Genomic DNA, 22,240 nt, shown 5'->3' with positions numbered 1-22,240 from the left:
AGGGCAGCAGGGTGGTGCAGTGGTTAGCATTGTTACATCACAGCAAGAGGATTCAAATCCACCAGCTAAAGCCTTTGAAGTTTGCATACTCTCCCTGTGTTTGCATGGGTTCTCTCTGGATACTCTGACTGTCTCCCAGCCCAAGACATACATTGGGGTCGGCTTAATTAGCAATTCTAAATTGCCCATAGGTGTGAAAGTAAGAGTGATGGTTGTCTTTATCAGCCTTGTGGCACACTGGCAACCTGTCTAGGGTGTATCCCGCCTCTCATCCTAACAGCTAGAACAGTTCCCGCCCCTTCGGCGAAACTGAAGCGGAAGAAGATTGGCGGAAGGATGATAGAAATGAGCAACTCTTCCCTTTCATGAACAGCTAGCTTACTTCCTCTTTTAATTCTTGCTGGTTCCAAGGAAGGCTTGGTTTCCCAGTACAGTTAATGATGCAATTACCGGTACTAAAAAGCAATGACAGCACAAATACTTTCAAGTAGCTTTTAAATTGCAATGTTAAAAGCATTTTGGCTAGTGTGGTACATTTTGTAATTGTGGATATTGTGGATGACATTACACAAGGAAACAGAGAACAATGGTAATCTGCCCTCACAGGAAAGTTGGAAAGTCAGTACTGGAAAGTGTTGCCTCTGCCTACTATACAGAATCCATAGCTCAGAGTCACAGACCCATTGCAACAACAGCGCAGGGACTTATAATCCTTATAAATATTAAAAATATTAAAAACAAAAGAAGTTCCAGATTCCAATTCATTGGAAGTGTTTCAGCTCGCAGGTTCATAGTAGGCTTTTTAAACCACATTAAGGACAATGATTCCAAATTTCAAAAGGCTGATAAACACAGCGACTGCATTTCAATAGCACAGGCTATGAATGTTTGTGAAGCGTGTTCAGATGCCATGATTGCTTACCAATGCAACAGCAGAGTGAAATGCATGCCAATACAGCAGCAGACCTGCCAACATAGTGTTGACAGAAGGCTTCGTGAAGCCTGCAGAGGAGTTACTTGAGACTCCTCGTCACCCTTTTCGCATACAGTGGCATCTTTTCACCGCATCTGGTGTTTTACAATCACCTGGTATCACCAGTAAACTGAAATCTGTCTACATCAGTGAGAGATAAGACATGCAGAAAAAAATGTAAAAAAGAAATGAAGAGTAAAACATTCATACTGATGCCCTGATAATCCTGCTACACCTCCTACAGTTGGACCTGCCAGTGTGAACCAAAAGTAAATTGATTCCCTCGCCTACTGCTCAAAGCAGAGGAGGGAAAATAATTCAATACTCTGAACATACTCTCTCACAGTGTTTGACTCTCAGCAGCACTCGGCCTGGTGCTGTAGGTTCATCGGGCCTCAGGTGAGCAGCTCGGAGTGGAGGGCTTCGAATTTACTGGAGACTGTTCTGGTGTCTGTTGGCTTCTCTTTATGGATCCTTCCCAGCACTCTCCAGAGATCCTCCATCAGCTCCACATGCTCTTTCTGAAGAGGAGCTGGGGGATCAGCTCCATCTAAAATATTATGATCTAAAAAGCTCTGGAGCATTTTCACATGGATCTGGATCATTTCAGCAAAGCAGAGTCTCTTGTCTCTACTAGAGAGCACATGATTGGACACAGAGAAATCTATTTTAATGAGAGCAGGTTGTGGAGAAAAATAAACAATTGCTACCAGCAGCCTAAAATCATAAGCTATAAACAATACTGAGAGATTGTGTTTCAGCTATGCTATACATCCCTACAGCTGTAGATTAAGGTGACCTGTTTTGCTCACTCCCAGCTACATAATTTTATTTTGGACTCTTACAGGAACAGATTTGCATGATTCCCTACAACAAGCCCTCCCTCTAAGCTAACTTTCTTCTGATAGATTTGCCCCTTACAAACTTAAGGTGTGAACATCAGATGGATAGGGCTGCTGTGCTCAAAGCCAAAACTCAATAAAGTGAGCTCTGTGTATAGATATATAGATTAAATAATTAATGATTTATCAAGGCAGCTACAGATACAACATGTAAAACTAAAACATTAAATCTACATACATCAAACAAGTACTGGTGGCTTTCTATAAGGAAAAAATGTACATTTCAAGTGCTGATTTACAAGGACTACAACACTTTTTAAATTTATATTAAAGCTGGATTGCAAAACTTGACTCTTTATTTGAACTTAGAAGTGAAGATTTGAAAATGAACTTCTTAACGCAGTCAGCATCACGCTTCAGTTCACATCAGCTGTCAGAAGGTGAAGGGTGAACTACATCAGATCCCAGGACAGCTGTGTGCAAAGTCTGACCCATTCTTCTTGAATAATCTTTCCGAATCATTATCTGAACCTCCCACTGTGTTTCAGAGCTTTAAATATTTACTGCTGATAACTACTGAACCTCTGTAGCCACTTCATAAAATGTGTACATCATTAGAAAAAAAATTGCTGCCCAGAAATCTGCCCAAAAATGAAGGATATCGTTAATAATCATTAAAGATATTGATCTATAAATCAAATTAAAGGTGAATAAATGTGAATATTGGTATCTATCTAATCCCAAAGATGCTGTATAAGTTTGTACTGGCACATTGGAAACTTTAGTAAGTTGCAATGCAAGAGTGATTTCAGTTCACCACAATTGTTCCATTACATTTCATGCGTCCTACGTCATCTAGCCGGGAAAGAGGAGGATACAGTGTTTGCATGTGTTGGTATGTGACCTTACTTTGACCTGATAATATTCCATATTTATGAAAATGCCGTTGACTTGTCATGATTGAAGAAATGCGATTACTGTAGCGGTTTATGCCTCGGTCACTCACGGACCAACGGCAAGTTTGACTCTACCAAGAGAGATAGTAACAGCGCTGGCACAGTGAATAACGCTTCGTTACCATCTATTACATAACAGCTACATATAAGAAGTTGTAACCATAGCGACTGTGAGGAAAACTGCTTTGAGTGATGTTAGTGAACCGAAGCCATCAGTGTGCATAGTAGTTGAGGTTTTTTCCCCTGTATGTCTAATGGAAAACAAGGTAAACAGACTCGTATTAGTGGAGCAAAGTGCAGCTGGAGTTTTACCCTGAAGCCCATTCTACACAGAGGACAGGCAGATGCTTAGAAATACCATCTCCATGCTGCTCTGGAAATATCCCCCTCCCTTGAAAAGGAACCTTCGAGAGCATAAAGTCCAAACAGTCTGCCAACTTTCCAGGAACAGCAGAGGATGCTTGTGGTGCTCTTGCATGCTGGGCCAGTGTGATGTTTACCTCTGGTGTTTCAAACGATGTTTAGCTGTTTAGCTGTCAGGATGCAGAGACAAACAGGATTAAAAGCTTCAGACTTGTTTATTTGGTGTCATACAAAAGGTATTGCTCAACGAATTACTGCAGTTAACCGTGTTCTCAGACCACAAGTGTTTATACTGTAGCCGTTCTGAGCTGCCACACCTAAACGCAGTATAAAAAAAAGGAACTTTTGTACTGCGTTTCTCTGTAAACTTTTATTTTGATCTGTCTATTGCCTAAGGGCACCATTGAGCTACACAGTGTGTTTTAGATTTTTATCTTTTATGCTAAGCACATTGAGTTTACATGCAATGAAATGCGCAATATAAACATGACTGACACTGACAGAGACAAAAAGCTCCAGAGGGGTGTTCTGTGCTACAGATTAAATAAACAGGGGATCACAATGGCGTGTTATAAACTGAAAACTTGGCTTGAGTTGATGAAACAGATAAAAATAATGAGTTATTGAATTTAGTTTAAGTTTGATTAGGTTTTCTTGTTTTGGTGTCTTTTTGTTTTAAGTCCAATTTATCGTATTTGTTTGTTTTTCCCGTTTTTTTTTATTGTATTTATTTTACTGATCTATGGTTTTGTAAAGCACTGTGGCCACCCTTGTTGCTTACGAATCTCATAATCAAAATTTATATTGACATTAAAAGAAACCTTTCATGATTTTCTTATTTTACGTATTACACACCCAGGATCTCCTTTTTCGTTTGGATACCTTAGTATGGTTATCTCATACATAACCATACTAAGGCAGCCAATCAGATGACAGTTGGCCTAAAAGGAGGCTGGACTTACGGGAGACAGTGGACACAAGGAATGACAAATGAATGGATTGTTAATGATGCAAAGCTGATCTATTTCCATATAAGACCATAGCTTCAAATAAGTGAAATGGATCCATTATAGGAACTTACAAACAACTCCACACTAATTGCTTTTTAGTTTTCCTGTATGAAGCACTAAAATAAAAATTTTAAAAAATTAGCTGCGTTTATATGTGAAAATGAAGTTTTCACAAATGAACTCCACAAGTTGTTGAATCCTGTAGTAATTTGTTTCTCATATACAACAGATAGCCATCATTCTCACTATTGTAAGTAGTCTGTTGGGTGTGGTGGAGGGTTCAGCACACCCACTGAATTCATGTGATTACTTGCACTACACTCATATGGGTGTAATTAGACATTACACAGAGTCTGAAGAAAACTAAGCTATCGACCAGCTCCTATCTGACTGTGCTGGTTAGTGGTCTTACACGCATCTTTGCTGAGTAATCGAGAGATTTCAGAGTTGAAGTGCAGGTGTAAAAAATCAGCTTTAAAAGTGATGCACAATTCCAGGTAGTAACAAGGCAGTGCAAGTTAGTTCCTTAGGGTGTCTCCATTACTCACATGGAATAAAATTTTTACAAGTTTATTTTTATTCTTTTGTTTATTCTTGCAGGAGAATACAGAAAAACTGCCTTTTTCCCTCAAAATAAACCCCTAATACTGGTGAAAAAAGACCATTCAAGTCTTTCTGCTAAGCTTTTCTGTTTACAAATACATTTCTTCTCCCACAGGAGAATATGGGACATATGAATGGATATTCAGTCATCTGACACCTCACCTAGCAGCAAGAGATTAATGTTCCCTTTATTTTTAGACCCATGTGCTTGAAAGAAACAACCCAGAAAAAAAGATCATGATGCAGGAAATGAGACCCGCCTGCCAGTCGCACGACTCTCCTGGCAGTCAGCTCCTCTTTACCTTTGCTCCACTTTGTTGCCTTTTCACTCACTGAGATATTTTACAAACCACAGTGCAATGGCCCCCGAAGGGAAAACAGCTGAGAACAGAATGTGAATTCATCTACCGCTGACAAGCACGCTGGGAGAGACCTGTGCTGCAGTGCAAGCTGTCCCGACATGCCTACTTGATGTACTTCCTTGCTGTTGTTCAGTGAAACAGAATCATGTTATTGTCTGGTAAACAATTCCACTTTATCTCACTTGCTTCGCGTGACAGGACTGAGGAACTGTTGTGGTTGTTTGCAGAGTGTTGCATGGAAATAAAACGGCACCAGGCAGAAATTAGTGTATAAATACACCTGAAGACCTGGAAAAGTGAACTAGATAAGAAATTTTCCATCTGAAACAGCAGAAACATCAGACACCAGCACGACTGATAAACATTTCCTGACATGATTTCTTGGTATTTTTAGACCTATTCTTGAAAATGTTAAGGGTTCCTGCATTTTTTCCTTTTTTAAACTGGAGATATCAGGGGTATGACATCGCCTGTACTGGTTTTGAAGGACTGGAAGGAAACTTTAAAACCTTTTGGGTGCATACTGAGATACTTTGTCTAATTTCACATGGGCCACTATTATTTTATGCAAATATTCATGCACAATGCCTTTATACAATTAAAAAAAAGAAAAAAGACAAATTTAACCCAGCAGCTGCCCACTTCGCCTGTTGTTACATGAAGTTGCTGAATGTTATTTACTTTCTACGGTGTCTGGTAGTCACTTCACTGCTAATCGATGCCTGTGTGGAAACCCCTTAAGACTCATTGGAAGTAGTAACATTCATTAGTGTTGGTTTCAGTTGTGTTTAGATATTAATCGTGGATGTGCAATGTGGTTTCCAGTGTTTGTTTACCCAAGACCAGTGTTAAGGTTTAGCCAGCTACAGGTCATCACAACTAAGCCTTCAGTAGTGATTAATCATGTTCAGCTGTGGCTTTGCAGTGACTGGTAATGGGCTGAGCGTCGGTTCTCAAAGTAAAAATGCCTTGTTGGTGCCAGAGGTCAGAGGAGAACAGCCAGACTTCTATAAGCTGATAGGAAGGCAACAGGAACTCATATAACGACTTGTTACGACAAAAGTCTGCAGAAGAGCATCTTTGAATGCACAGCACAGAAAACCGAGGCTACAATTTGCATGAATTCAACAAAATTGGAGCACAGAATATTGAAAAAAAATTATCTGATCTGAGGAGTCAGTATTTCTGCTACACCATTCAGATGTTAGGGTCAGAATCAGGTGTAAATAACAAAAAAAGCACAGATCCATCTTGTTTTGTATCAACAGTTGGTTGATTAGAGCAGGGCGATAGGACCAAAAATATTTATCACGATATACAGTTGAAAATTTGCGATAACGATATAACTGACGATTTAATTGACACTAGACAAAATACTTTACGACTCCACGACTTTATTAGTGTAAAAAAACCAAAACATCAATGTATTTTCACTTAAACAAGCAGCTGTTTTTATGTGCATTAAAGTTATATAAAAATTTAACAGTGCAAATGCAAATTCCTTGCTGACAGTTTAACCAAAAGGCATTTCCAGTGGAAATTGGCCGACATATCCTCAGCATAACCATGTATAATATCCACAAAACTTAAAAAGAGGTTATACACACACAACACGGTAATATTATGTTGAAGCACAGTACGTATCACTCCGCGAGGCGCCTGCCTACGATAGCCGTAATGCTCCGACAATCCATCAAGCGGTGCGGGTTCGTAGCTTAGCAAAGTCGTACTGAAACATTTGACAGATTTTCGAGCGCCGTGTACGACATAAAATCGTTTCGAGGTCAGTAAACACAACCAGAATTCATACATAAGGCACACGGGATTATAAGGGGCACTGTTGATTTTCAGAAAAATCAAAGGATTGATTTTAAGTGTGCCGTATTTTCCAAAAAACACGGTAATAATGACGGCCCGCTAGCATGCTCTACCAGAAATAGTGCTTTGTTGTGTATCTGACGGACCAAAGCTAAACCAGTTCCACACCACTGAAGTTGCAGTATTTTTACAAACCAGTTCTGGTTCATCCGTTTCATTCAACAATCCGCTTTTGCCCTTCTTATTCTCTATCGCCGTCATGTGCTAATGAAAACAAAGGCACTGCGCATGCGTGTTTTACCCATATTCTATCACCATATTTCATTTTCTTATCGTTGCCCAACATTATACCGGTATTACCGTGAACGGTATGATATGGCCCAGCCCTACACTGCATAATATAAAATAATAAGAAAATGATATTAAAATATAAAGACTTCAAGTAATTTTTCTTGTAAGATGTGGGTGGCATCCTCGAGCTAGACTAGATATGAAACTCAAACTAAATATGGAAATTAAAAAAACTTTACCGTTGTCTTTACAGAAACACCTCTTGACTCTAATATATGCGCACAATTTTTTTTTTTTTTTTTTTTTAAACTGCCAACAAAAACTATTTTCTTTCACGCAAAAACACCCATGCAGTTTTGCATACATGCTGTGACCTTTGCGGTGGGTATGCAGAATCAAAACAAACCAGACAAAAGCTGCATACTGCATGTGAGAAAAGCAACTGCAAAGACAGATGAGTAAAACACACCTCCGCCGGAGCCTGGTTACAGCGTTATTATTAGACTCTGTATTGTGAACTTGTTGCATGCTGCCAAAGGTTTTCTAGTTGGAAAAAAAATAATGTAATAACAGCTGTTCTACTAGAGAAAAGAAACCACTGGTATCAAACCCACCCCCAAAAATCAAATAAATGCAAAATACAACCAGACTATTCTCATAGCTCTTAGGCTGTTCACTGCCTTATCATGATACTCAAACTGATAAGACAGAGTTCCCTGTCACGCACCATTGGTTTCTAAAGACAACCCTACCCACTCCTGCTGCATTTCACCTCAAATGAACCCTGATGAATCCAAATGGGAGCTTTGATATTCGGCTACTCCACCTCCTGTCCTATTTCTGGTGATCACTTCTGAGATATAAGCAGGATTTTATACAGCACTTACACTTATTCCAGCTGATAATACTGCATAGAAGGATGTGGGGTATAGTCATTGTCATGCATGTAAAGAAGAAGCTGCTTTTGATTCTGAACTAGCCTTTCCTTCCTTCCTTGAAAAGAAAAGAAAAAAACTTGTTAAAAAGCATTTGCACTTCTGCCTGGAATCTCCCACAGAGGTGAAGGCAGTCCTCCCCAGAGGCCAGCAAATGGCCCCTAGGCTAATTCCTCCTAACCTTGTGCCGCCTAACCTCTGAAAAGCAGCCAACCACTAGCGTAAACAGAAGGGAAGATAAACAACTTAGCAAAGGGCCAGCTGATGGGATTTCAGGGCAGTGCGGATTCACAGTCAGGAATCTTGAGTGTACATTCTTGTGCTGGATAAGAGACAGTGTCTGCTGGCGCCCGGCAGTGTTGACACTGGACAAAGCTGGACGTCACCCATTGTGCAAGGATTGCATCTGTGCTCCATTTCCGTCCACTTTTTCAGACTACAGTTTGCTTACAGTTTGCTTTGCTAGTTACAGTAGTTCACCAAATAGCCATGTGAGAAGCATTTCCTATTTTGTGACTTTACACTGCTGAACAACACTATCATGAGACCAGGTCACCTCATTGTTCGCTGCTTGTTGTTCACTTCTGCTAATGTTTATTACTGACATTTAAATGATTAATCAATAACTCTAATAAACATTAACTTTTAACAGAACAAATCAAGATTGAGGATTTGCTATGCAGTGGTGTTTACATTTGCCTGCTATGTTAAAGCTTCCTGGTTTGAGACTAGGAGGAGGATTGGTTTCGACACCACGAGACATTTACAATAATACAAACAATATCAGCAACAAAACTGTTTGCAGTTCCTACAATAACATAACTGTAAGAAAGAAATGGTTTGTGTTTGTGTACCAGAGGCCCGAGGGTTTGAGGGTTCTGTGCAGTAACTTCGCTGTTTTTAGTGCCTGGAATCTGCTGGAGCCACTGTTCCAGAGTTACAGCTCCTACTCCTACTGCTGCTACTACCACCGGGACCACCTTCCACATCTGCTCCAGCTGATCCTTCAGCTCCTGCTACCTCCACTCTGTTTTATCATGCTCCTTCTTTCTGATGTTTCCTTCTGCTGGGATTGCCACATCTATCACAACTGCAGTTTTCTGCTTCTTGTCAGCCATCACTGTAGCTGCTTGGCTGGCATGCAACTGTCTGAATTTTACTTAAAGTTTGCATTATTAGGGGCAAGTCTGATTTGGCCATGTTTGTGGCATTGATGCATTTTGGAGCGTTGTAATGGATATGTCTGACAAATGATGTCTTCTTTATGTTATGGCAGAATGTTTTTTTTTTTTTTTTAACTTGGACTAATTTGCAAGTACAGTGGAGCAAAAAAGTATTTAGTCAGCCACTGATTGTGCAAGTTCCCCCACCTAAAATGATGACAGAGGTCAGTAATTTGCACCAGAGGTACACTTCAACTGTGAGAGACAGAATGTGAAAAATAAATCCATGAATCCACATGATAGGATTTGTAAAGAATTTATTCGTAAATCAGGGTGGAAAATAAGTATTTGGTCAATAACAAAAATACAACTCAATACTTTGTAACATAACCTTTGTTGGCAATAACAGAGGTCAAACGTTTACTATAGGTCTTTACCAGGTTTGCACACACAGTAGCTGGTATTTTGACCCATTCCTCCATGCAGATCTTCTCGAGAGCAGTGATGTTTTGGGGCTGTCGCCGAGCAACACGGACTTTCAACTCCCGCCACAGATTTTCTATGGGGTTGAGGTCTGGAGACTGGCTAGGCCACTCCAGGACTTTCAAATGCTTCTTACGGAGCCACTCCTTTGTTGCCCGGGCGGTGTGTTTTGGATCATTGTCATGTTGGAAGACCCAGCCTCGTTTCATCTTCAAAGTTCTCACTGATGGAAGGAGGTTTTGGCTCAAAATCTCACGATACATGGCCCCATTCATTCTGTCCTTAACACGGATCAGTCGTCCTGTCCCCTTGGCAGAAAAACAGCCCCATAGCATGATGTTTCCACCCCCATGCTTCACAGTAGGTATGGTGTTCTTGGGATGCAACTCAGTATTCTTCTTCCTCCAAACACGACGAGTTGAGTTTATACCAAAAAGTTCTACTTTGGTTTCATCTGACCACATGACATTCTCCCAATCCTCTGCTGTATCATCCATGTGATCTCTGGCAAACTTCAGACGGGCCTGGACATGCACTGGCTTCAGCAGCGGAACACGTCTGGCACTGCGGGATTTGATTCCCTGCCGTTGTAGTGTGTTACTGATGGTGACCTTTGTTACTTTGGTCCCAGCTCTCTGCAGGTCATTCACCAGGTCCCCCCGTGTGGTTCTGGGATCTTTGCTCACCGTTCTCATGATCATTTTGACCCCACGGGATGAGATCTTGCGTGGAGCCCCAGATCGAGGGAGATTATCAGTGGTCTTGTATGTCTTCCATTTTCTGATGATTGCTCCCACAGTTGATTTTTTCACACCAAGCTGCTTGCCTATTGTAGATTCACTCTTCTCAGTCTGGTGGAGGTCTACAATACTTTTCCTGGTGTCCTTCGAGAGCTCTTTGGTCTTGGCCATGGCGGAGTTTGGAGTCTGACTGTTTGAGGCTGTGGACAGGTGTCTTTTATACAGATGATGAGTCCAAACAGGTGCCATTCATACAGGTAACGAGTGGGGGACAGAAAAGCTTCTTACAGAAGACGTTACAGGTCTGTGAGAGCCAGAGATTTTCCTTGTTTGAGGTGACCAAATACTTATTTTCCACCCTGATTTACGGATAAATTCTTTACAAATCCTACCATGTGGATTCATGGATTTTTTTTTCACATTCTGTCTCTCACAGTTGAAGTGTACCTCTGGTGCAAATTACTGACCTCTGTCATCATTTTAAGTGGGGGAACGTGCACAATCGGTGGCTGACTAAATACTTTTTTGCCCCACTGTAGATGTTAGGATTTTCATTGGGAGTGACCAGGATGGACAAGATTAGAAATGAGTCCATCAGAGGGACAAAGTTAGAGAGCGGTTGGACATGTGCAGAGGAGGGATAGTGGATATACTGGACAAAGGATGTTGGAAATGGAGCTGCCAGGCAAGAGGAAAAGAAGAAGACCACAGAGAATATTCATGGATGGACTGAAGGAGGACATGCAGAGAGTTGGTGTGACAGACAGGGTGAAATGGAGGCCGACGATTTGTTGTGGTGACCCCTAAATGGAGCAGCCAACAGAAAAGGAAGAAGCAGTTTTACAGTTTATGAATGCTAACAATACTACCTCATGTTAACTGTATAACTTAGTATTCCACCTTCTCATCCAAATGTGGTTATCTCTACCTTTTACAGAAAGTCTATAATTTGTAGATGCTAAGGTACTTTCTGTTTTTTTTTTCAACCTCATTCACCTTGGTGCTCCATTATATACTCCTCTTCTCAATACTACTACATTGTAAACTGGGCAGCATGAAAACAATTTGTGAGCTAGATCTGCGTTGGCTGAGTGGTGCTGTGTGTGTGTGTGTGTGTGTGTGTGTGTGTGTGTGTGTGTGTGTGTGTGTGTGTGTGTGTGTGTGTGTGTGTGTGTGTAATGGAGTGGTAAGCAAACACTCAGGTTCAGGTAGAGCAGCTTTTAAAGTGCTCAGGAATTGTTCACAAATTCAATGTGCACAGTGGTTTAGTGTAATGATCAACAAGAGGGATATAGCTCTACATACCACAGCTATGACCCAGCACACAAACACACGAACAGGTGCGCCATTTGATCCCTGGCAAATACTACAGTATTAACTGCTGCACTTTCAACACTGTAAAAAGTGTTTCGAAACAGGACGCATCAAGTTGTCGCACTGCTGCCAAGCAGTCGCTGCTCAACAAACTGAGTTAAAAACGTAAAACGAGTTTCTGATTCCAAAACAGATGATCAGAGTTTAGCATGTGCGTGAGTAGAGAAAGAAAGCCATCATCCATGAAGCTCAGATACTATGAATCACCATGGCAACAGATAAATAAAGAGCAGAGACTTCATTTTATTCCAGTGGACCGAGGAATATGAACACGTGTCAGCATGGGCTGCGATTTTTATTTGAAAAACGGGACTTTTAATCAGCTTGGGCCACTCTGCCAACGTTATACATGAGTAAGAATTTGATATAAAATATATAATTTATTTATACTGTCTGTGATAGTCCTTTACTCAATTTGATTTTTTTTTTTTTATTGGATGAAACTGAAATCCTCATTTTGTCATTTAATTATTAAATCTAATAATTCAGGTGTAATTTGACACAAAGAAAAGGTATGTGACTGGAGATATGGAGAAACAGAGACACAGTTTAGTGATGGACATGTGATATTTGTTACCCAGATTGCTATAGACAATCCACCCGCAAGTCAGTCTTTATTAAATAAAAACTGTTTTTGCAGCAGTCTACGGCCACTGCATTTTCTCAGTAATTCAGGGAAGTTTAAACCTGATTTCTCATAAAGAATTTCATTATTTCTGCCATTACCGGATAAAAATGCTTAATGAGATTTACAGAAAACCTCTGCTTTAATGCTCCCCAATTTAACCATTTCTAATTTGATCTAATATGAGCCATCACTCATAGATAATGCCTCTCTTATAGATGTAGCAGAGGTGTTTTACTCAGTTCCTGGCAGCCTAATATTACAAATTCACATTTTTTTAATGAATGACTTACCGATAAATCTTTACAAACATGTTATAAGAAATGTCTCAGCTTTTGTAGACTCTGGTCTCATAAATTTAAGATATTTTAGTATTGTTTTAGAAGGTTGAAAGATTTTAAATCAAGAATGTTTGCTGATCTTTTACATATATTTTTGGTTTGATGTGTTTGTGAGACTGATTTAGGCAATTTTCAGTAGAAAACATGTCCAAGTTCAGATTTTGAATTTGTTGTTTGACATAATTTAATGACTGAATCTGAAACTATTTTACTCACAGTCAGAACGTCTGAAGCCAGCATTTAAAAAGTAACTTTAAAATACATTTAGTTTTGCTTTAGTCATTTCAGCCTCAACTTTACGCAGATATTCACATCACCGCCAAGGTCCAACTGTGACAGTCATTTTTCCATCAGTGTGACTGATTACAACACAGAAATGAGTCAGAAACATGGAGACTATAAGTGCTACAGGATTCTCATAATTAATCTGCAATATGATCGCTGTCTCTGTACTTATTGATTATAAAAGCAGTCGTGTAATTTACATAGAATGGTGAAGAAACATCTAACCGACGTTTCAGTGTTTGTAAAAATGGAAACTCCTGTCAAATAATTTGCTTCACTCTGAGCTTTGATAGCGACTTTATGTATGAAGAAACGAATCGGAGTATCAGCAGATGGTTCAGGTACGGGAGGGGAGGAAGAGTCAGAGAGAAACAGAAGAAAACCTGCCAGCGAGCAAGTGGCATTCTTAGAGTTTGTCACCCAGTTGACTGACTCAGAGTTTAAGTTGAACTACCTTCTGAAACAGAAAACTCTTGTCTCAGGGTGAGCAGCCTCAGAGTCCTTAGCTAAAGCTTCTTTCACTTCAGCCTCTGCCAAAGATATCAAGAGAGAAACAACTCAAGCACTGAATCCTGATGACTTTGTGTCTCAAGTATAAGATGGGCCATCACTGAGGCTGGTACTCCAGACTGGGGGCTGAGAATCAGGCTAATCACAAAAAATAAATAAATAAAGGAAACACATTCCCTGAAGTCTGATATACGCATCCTGTCAAAAGGACAGATGAAGATTATCTCATGGGCTAAGGGAAAGCATATATTTAAAAACAACAACCGGGAACTGAGAAAACATAAAAAAGATACAGATAAAGACTGTTTTTTTTTTTTTTTTTTAATTTAAGATGTTTTAAATAAGTTATTCAATTTTCAACAGCCTCAATTAGCTGACAGAAATGTGCACATTTGTTTGGATAGAATTAATGGTCTAAATTCTAAAACCATTCAAGTGAAAACTCATATCCACCCATCTACAGCATAGCTACTCAGGAGAGGCAGTGGGATGAGAAACATGGCAGTGAGGGCATACCTGCTTCTTTTTTGCGATAGTTATAATAATAATAAAAGTTGTGTGTATATCAAAATCAGCAGGATGATGAAGTATGAATTTTTGCTTCACATTTTACTTCTCTGATTTTGTCCTTTCTGTAATTATTAGTTACTTGTGCCCAATTATCTGCTAACATGCTGTATTTTTTTTATTTTTTTTTATTTTAGATTAAATGACATTTGCTGCTTAATTTCACACTTGGCTCAAAATTGACATCTTATAAAGGAATATGACACATAATACAAATGATTTACTGAAAATGTAATTCAGCGTTTTCTACACAGATGTTAGTTTGTAAGATTTCATGTGTATTTGGAATTTTTTTTTATGTTTATTTTTGTACCCAACTGAGAAAACAACGTAATCTGTGATCAGTTTACTAGCAGACAACGTGCTCTCTATTATTTTAAAAGTCCGATCACTGCTGGCAAACCAACCTTGGCCCTTCCCTCCTGTGTTTTACCTACAGACTGGCTCACTGGCCAGGTTGAACTCAATATTAATTAGTTGCTTCTCCAGAGAGGCTTCTGTCACACAGTTGGATGCACTCCAACTCCACTCTCTTGCACTGCAAATGGCCTTGCTCTGCTTTGGAGATCTGCTGTGAAATTTACTGCGGATGCAGAGCAGAACAAGGACCACTATAATCTCGTATAGTTCCGTGACAAATTCCACACATACAGTAAGTATCTGAATTTTGAAAACACTGATAGGTACATATGTAATCTATTCACATCTTACTCATGTTTTTTTTTCCTCCCCCCACTTATGTTGGTTAATATCATGTGATCAGTGGTGTGAGTAAGATAGGCACAGCTACACAAATCTGACTTCAAATCTGAATTCTGACTCCATGAATAACTGGGCTGTAGTGACCAAAATTCCCAGTGATAAGATACGGTTAGCTATCACTGTTGCCAAACTTTTGCATCTACACTTCCTGTGTTTCATGTCCTGAGGGTTTCACAATCAGACTCTGCCATCTTTCAACCAAATACCCTCTTTGTCCACAGCATCATGCGGGGAGGACATGTAAGGACAGTCAGGAACAGCTTTTCATTGTATCAGAAGCAGACAAATGACAGAAACCAACAAGCTCACTCAAGTTTTTTGTTTCCGGTCTTTCATCTGCAGGAGGATAATGAAGAAGTGGTGTGTGAGTGAACAGATATAGCAATGTGTGTCTGGGAAAATGCCACAGCCCTCCCCTGTGTATTATGAGAAAATTCCACGGTAGCTCAGAGGAAAAAGACCAAACAAAACACTGGGAACATGATGTGTTTGTACAGCCAATAATATGAGAAGCAAGAAGCATGTCGAGCATGGAACAAACAATACACCTGTCTGCCTTCACTAGTAGGCTCTGATGTTGGCAATATAAGTGCTGTTACTGCAACTAAATATGGTTAATTCAGCTCTATCTATATCAGTTTATAATCACTACATTGCTATAGTTGGATAAAAATGTTATTAAATATACTTTTTCTATGCTACTTTTTGCATAATATTAAGAATTTGTTACATTTTAACTCTAAATTTTGCACAATTATAATATGTTCATAAGCACCTTGGTGGGGTTGCTGACCTTGTGTCCTGATTTTCATTACTTTTTGACAGTTGTTGCTAAGATTTGTGAGGCGGCTGGGTAGTGCATCGTTTAACACACTCTCCCTTAGCTTGGCGTGTCCTTCTACAGTGCAAACATATTATTGTTGGGTTGAACTGGTTGGGAACTTGTTGGGTCTAAACTGGTCATAGGTGTGGATTTAAGTACAAATGGGAGTGGAATTGTGACCTGGCCAGTTACCCGCCTCTCACCAAATGTCAGCCAGGATTGGCTCCAGCTCCCTGTGAGCTTAGCTGGATGAGTGGTTAAGAAAATAGATGGACCTTTAATTAGTGACTTCTAACCACTGTGACCTTAGAATTGATGCTTTTGTTTTAAAAAAATATAGTTTTTTTACCCAGTGACTTAATCTTAGTTTTGTTACTGTTAACACTGATGCAATTACCATTAATAAAACAGATATTGTCTTTTAGGAATTTTCTAGGTCTTTTATAATAAGGAAAAAAACCTGCATACTGCATATTGACTTTTATATATGTTGATCTTTTTATAGCTCCTGTCAGGTAAACTCTTTTTACTATATTAATAACGAGTCAAGCAATGATTGTGTCTTTAGGCTACCAGAGTTTGACAGTAACCCCCCTCAAAAAGAAAAAAAAAAGAAAAACCCAAAACAAAATTAGCATCATTTGCAGAGATGCCACTGTTTGAAAGGCTTTGATGTGTCACACTGTTTTATATTTACAATATCTGCTGAACACGTACTGATACAATCTTAATGAAATGCAAACACTGGCTGCTGTTTCTGGCTCTCAAACAGAGAGATCAGCCATGTGCATTATAGTTTTGTTTTTCATGACTTAACCAAACCTTTTCAGTAGTATTTAGAGCCAACTGCTACATATACAACATGAATTAGAGATGGAAAGTGCTTTCTATCAAGGGATTCAAGTTAGCAGATTCCAGTGGAAAGACCAGGCTTGTGGCTCAAACTGTGACACTGAAGCACAATGCCGAACCCCACAATGGAAGAGGGGAAACTAGCCATAGGAGGGGGAACTCTAGCAATAATCCCCACATTAGTGGAGCAAATGATACAACTTCTCAGCAACTATTGTTCAATGAGTTCCAGCTTTGTTCATTTAAGTATACATACCACTGTGATCTAAAGGAAGCAACATCAAGCCATGACATGCAGAGCAATGGGATGTATTTAGGGAGTCCAGAGCAACCTGTCCTGCAGGCACAGTTTCCAACAACAGAGGTGATGCAGTAAACGTGATTTTCGAGCCCCTGAAAGGAATTTAGGGGAGAGGTTCTTGTGCTACTCTTTCATGAATTAAATGCCATTCCTGGGTCACTGAGCTTTAGTGAGGTCCACTGTGGCTTAATCATTATAATGGAGAGCAAAGATTAAGCCGAAAAAATAATAATCACTTTTATAAAATGTTTGTCTTCTCACTTGCTGAGGGCGGTTTGGGAAGCTTGTTGTGGGTGGATGTGGAAAGATTTATAAGCCTTTCTTCACTTGACTCACCTGCGTTGTAGAACCTGTCCAGCACGGCGGTCTCCCCGAAATCCAGTTTACCAAAGTTCACTGTCTCTAGCTTGCTGCCCACAGACTCGCAAGCGTCCTTCAGACACTGCAGGGCCATGCTCTCATGATTATTCTGTTGGCTGGCCTCTCCGTTCACCACATAGGCCACTGTCACCGGCCTGCTTTTGCAAGACTTTCCGGTGGACAGCAACCCTCCGGTGTCCAAAGGGCAGCTCCCGGAGATCGGGCTAAGTCCCCCACCTCCAGCCCCGGAATCATGCCAAAAAGTCCCGGCTGCGGGGATTCCACAGGCACCACCACCACCACTGCTGTTGACGCTTGTATTTTCCCCGCTGAGGTTCTCTCTGCCGGGGCCAGCACCAAAGGAAGGTACCGCTAAAGAGATCCCGTCCTGGTCTTGATTCATCTTTCTTCAAGTGTCTTTTTAAAGTGGGGATTTCGATGAGTGGCTTCTCCACCAGTCCTCCATGGAGAGCCAGCGTTACGCACGGCGGTTACCCATGGAGCCTCTGCAAAGGCACGACGTGCAACTCTGCTCCTTCCACACAGGTAAACAGTCTGTTAGGAGCAGAGGTGCAGCTTCACATCATGCTGCATGACTGCCATTGATTGCACGCTTGCAAAACACGCGAATAGGGGCTGCAGGTGGACCGAAGTCACGACGATATCCGAAGAGAAAACACAGGAGGAAAAGCCACCAAATCCGCGCATTCCGTCTCAGCCGTCGCAACAAATTCACATACTTCTCAAAGTTGAGCAACACAGCCACTGTTAGTGCAGCAACGCCCACGGGATCCACAAATGTCACACCGAGTCCAACTTAAGCTCACTTTAAATCCTCCGATCAGCGCAACGTCTTCTCAGCGCTGAAAAGAGAAAGCACACCGCGCACGCAGTCAAGTTTCTTCGAGGCCAGACTCACGCTCTGGGCGGAGAGACGATACTCGGAGCCTGGGTTAGTGGGGCGGGGACACGATGACCATATGTGGAGTTGTGTACTTCAGAAAGGGAGGAGTCCCTTCGAAAAACAAAAAACAAAAAACAAACAAAACCGCCCAAACGTCTCTGTGAGTCATCTGGAGCGAAGGTAAAAATGAATAGGTGATTAATTTATCAGCTTTTCCCGAAAATGATGAACATGGGGAATTAGAGATCGCAATCTAGAACAAAAACACCCATTTAGGACACCAATCTCCGTAATGACTACATTGTTTTTGTCAGAGCTGTGAGTTGGAAGTATTTCATAATCCTGCAAACTAATTGCGTCGGTTTTGCACATTAATCTTCTGACCCACATGGATTAGGCCCCACGGTGAAAAATAGAATAGAATAGAATAGAATAGAATTCAACTTTATTGTTATTGCACATGCACAGGTACAGGGCAACGAAATGCAGTTTGCATCCATCCAGAAGTGCTTTAGTGATATAGATATATTACAATATATATTAGCAATAATATAGATATGTGAGTATATTACAGAAATGGGTCTATTATGGTATGTTATAATGTACACGGTATGAAGTATGTTGTGAATATTCTATAACTATAAGTATGTACAGGCTGTAGTGAGTACAAGCTATGTACAGGATATGAACAGGATATAAATATGAAAAACTATACAGAATATGAAATAAATAACTTTACAGAATCTGGGATATACAGCTATACAGAAATGGGAACTATGCAAGTTGTAAACAGTTGTAGGATTAAAAATTATCGAATGTACAGAATGATTATTTACACAGAGCTATACAGTAGTGCAGTTAAGATAAGTGAGGGTGTAGATAGTTTCTACAGAGGCTGTATAAAGTGCTAGTGGTTGTGAGTGGTGGTTCAGTCCATGTTATTATTGTGTTTGAGGGTACAGTTGTCCATTGTGGGTGTGTGTATGTTCAGTCCATGAGTTTAACGTGGGTCAGATGTCAGGAGGCAGAGTTCAGGAGTCTGACAGCTGTGGGGAAGAAGCTGTTCCGGTACCTGGTGGTCTTAGTCCGGAGGCTCCTGTGGCGCCTCCCAGAGGGCAGGAGGGTGAAGAGTCCATGTGATGGGTGACTGGGGTCTTTGATGATTTTCCCAGCCCTTTTCAGACACCGCTTCCTGTAGATGTCTTTTATGGCAGGAAGTGGTGCTCCGGCGATGCGCTGGGCAGTTTTCACGACCCTCTGCAACGCCTTCCGGTCCGAGGCAGAGCAGTTCCCGTACCAGACTGTTATACAGTTGGTCAGGATGCTCTCGATGGTGCAGCGATAGAAGTTCACCAGGATGTCTGAGGACAGGTGGTTCTTCCTCAGAGTCCTCAAGAAGAAGAGGCGCTGGTGAGCCTTCTTGACCAGCTTGGAGCAGTTGGTCGTCCAGGTGAGATCCTCGGAGATGTGGACTCCCAGGAACTTGAAGCTGCTCACACGCTCCACAGCCGTCCCCTTAATGTGGATGGGTGGATGTGGGTCAGCATTCCTCCTGTAGTCCACGATGAGCTCCTTGGTCTTCTCGGTGTTAAGCAGCAGGTTGTTTCTGTCGCACCACTCAGCCAGACGATCCACCTCCTCCCTGTAGGCGGCCTCATCATTGTCACTGATGAGGCCAATCACCGTGGTGTCATCTGCAAACTTAATGATGGTGTTGGAACCATCAGCAGGTCTGCAGTCGTGGGTGAAGAGGGAGTAGAGGAAAGTGGCTGTGAAACAGGTAAAAGTCTGAGCACATGACCACGTGACTTTGTAATTCCTCTGGACAATCGCTAGAAGTGACTATTATTAGTAGTGATTGAATTAGTCTACAATGAAACTATCCGGGTGGGTGGTCTGCTGTTCAGACGTGGAAGTGTCATCCATTTATGTTTCAAGGAGGCCCTCTTGTGGTAAGCACTTGATATTACAGTACATGTGAATACATATGAATAGTCTGCATTTTATACTTGTGCCATAAAATATTTTTTATTCTTTATTAACAAATATATAGCAGATATTTATGACCTCTAGAAAGAGAAAGTGCATTATTTTTTCAGTACTAAATTAGTCAAGAAAGACTTATGTTATGTTGACAGATGAAGTAAGCAGGAGTCTCTGTGGACTATTATGTCTTATAACCTGTAAGAAGTAGGTGGAAGAGATCCTAGAGAGTTGGAGGTATGTTTTGAAGAGAAGAGGAATGAAAATCAGGAGAAGCAAGACAGATTACATGTGTGTGAATGAGAGGGAGACAAGTGTAGCAGTCAAGATGTAAGGTAAGGTGAAGGAGGATGATTTTAAATACCTTGGATGGAGGGTTGGTGTGACACGAAAGGGTTGGTAGTGATAGAGTGAAATGGAGGGAGATGATAACTGTGGTAACTCCTGAAGGCAGCAGCTGAAAGAAGTTGAATAAGATGCTGAAATCAATGATGACCCCAAACAAAATTTGTTTGTCAGAACACGAGGTACAAATATGAACATACAGTATTTATACGTATGTGACAAAGGGTTAACAAATACACAAAACATAGCCATTGCTTTTAAAAAAAGGAAAGAGCATACTTATCTTGGGTGAAATTCGTCTACACTTTATTTGAACACATGAATTTCCTGCAGGGCTATTTCAAGGTGAGACGAGTCCTAAATCACTGAGCTTTAATGATTTTTATTTTAACATTTTATCACTGAAGAAGGGGCAAATGTAGCACCATAACAATGATATTATTAGAGGAGTGAAGGCAGACATGAAAAAGGCTCCCAGTGGAAATATTCAGTGCTGTTACGAAAAGTAAAAGAAGATAAGGGGAAAGAGCCGCAGTGAATCCTTTTTTTTTTTTTTTTTTTTTGCCATTGTGCTCTTGTTTTGCCTATAGGCTGTTGTAGCTTTAGCACACCATAAATGACAGGAAAAAAAGTCCAGAAAGGAACAGTAATTGTAGTTTTACAATTACACACTTTGACTGTCAATTGACGGCAACATTTCTGCATTTAAAACAATACAAATTCTGCTATTATAACTTTTAGAGCTGCTGTGACTAATTAAATACCGCCAGAAAAGGCACCGAGCTCTCTGCTGCTCAGGGCAAACAGGTTACATTACATTGTTAGTCTTCAGGGAAGAGTCTGTTTAAATGACGGTAAACAAAAAAACAAACAAAAACAAACCAAAAAAGTGTACTTTTCCTTTTCTGCCACTAGATGTCTCACATTGACCGTGGTTGAAGTTTCACTCAGCAGGGTTTTAGTGACAATGCTGCCAAACCAAACACATCCACGGGGCTGTGTGATTTCTTTAAACACATCTGTCTGCTCTTCATCGTTTAGCTGGGGGCGAATTACAGATCACACCAGCCATTTATCCATCACCGCGTCTCTCAGTCACACTGGAATCAAATGGAATGAATGTCGAGGTTACATCACTGAGGCAAATTACACACAATTGAATGCAGTGAAAATGTATTTTTTATTGAATTAGTTCTTGTTTGTATACCTCTTCCCCCTCCTACCGATGAATTCACATAAAGCTACATACTTCACTGATAACTTTAAGTACATGTTGTCTAATAAAACATAAAACAAACGCTTGCAGATAGATGTCAGCCTTTATCTCATTAATAAAAAAATAGACTAAAATAGCAAAAAAACACTGCAAAAGAAAAACTACGTATGCTTTTTTCTAAACAATGACAACTAAGCTGAAATTAGCAAGTCCATTCTGGAAAAGGACTTGATACCCAGCAGTCATACAATGCAATAATTTCTGTAGGACCTATCTTCAACATAGAGCTAATGTAATGTGCCACTATGCTAAATGTCTCCTATCATATGAAAGAATTAAAACTAATTATTACACATTCATAAAGAATTTTTAGCTCACACTGGTGAAGGTAATTGCTTTTTCCATATTGCCTGTAGTCTTCAATCATGTATTATATAGTTTGTAAAAAGGATG

At 40.4% G+C, this 22,240-nt stretch overlaps 1 protein-coding gene across 1 annotated transcript in view; it reads right to left on the bottom strand.

The window, feature by feature from the left end:
- Nucleotides 1-18,349, bottom strand: part of map3k5 (mitogen-activated protein kinase kinase kinase 5) — an 86,981-nt gene extending 68,632 nt beyond the window's left edge. The window contains exon 1 of the mRNA XM_086264799.1: nucleotides 17,316-18,349. Coding sequence (XP_086120925.1) covers nucleotides 17,316-17,742 — 427 coding nt within the window. The 5' untranslated portion in view covers nucleotides 17,743-18,349. The remainder of the gene's footprint in view (nucleotides 1-17,315) is intronic.
- Nucleotides 18,350-22,240: the final 3,891 nt, after the last annotated feature.

Source organism: Aulonocara sp. 'chitande type north' Nkhata Bay, linkage group LG15 (assembly GCF_057382095.1).
Source record: "Aulonocara sp. 'chitande type north' Nkhata Bay isolate Kocher_YH1m ecotype deep benthic linkage group LG15, A_spYH_male_GT1.1, whole genome shotgun sequence".
Lineage (NCBI taxonomy): Eukaryota > Metazoa > Chordata > Actinopteri > Cichliformes > Cichlidae > Aulonocara > Aulonocara sp. 'chitande type north' Nkhata Bay.
The sequence above is the reverse complement of the archived record's forward strand: the minus strand, read 5'-3'. Positions and strand labels throughout refer to the sequence as shown.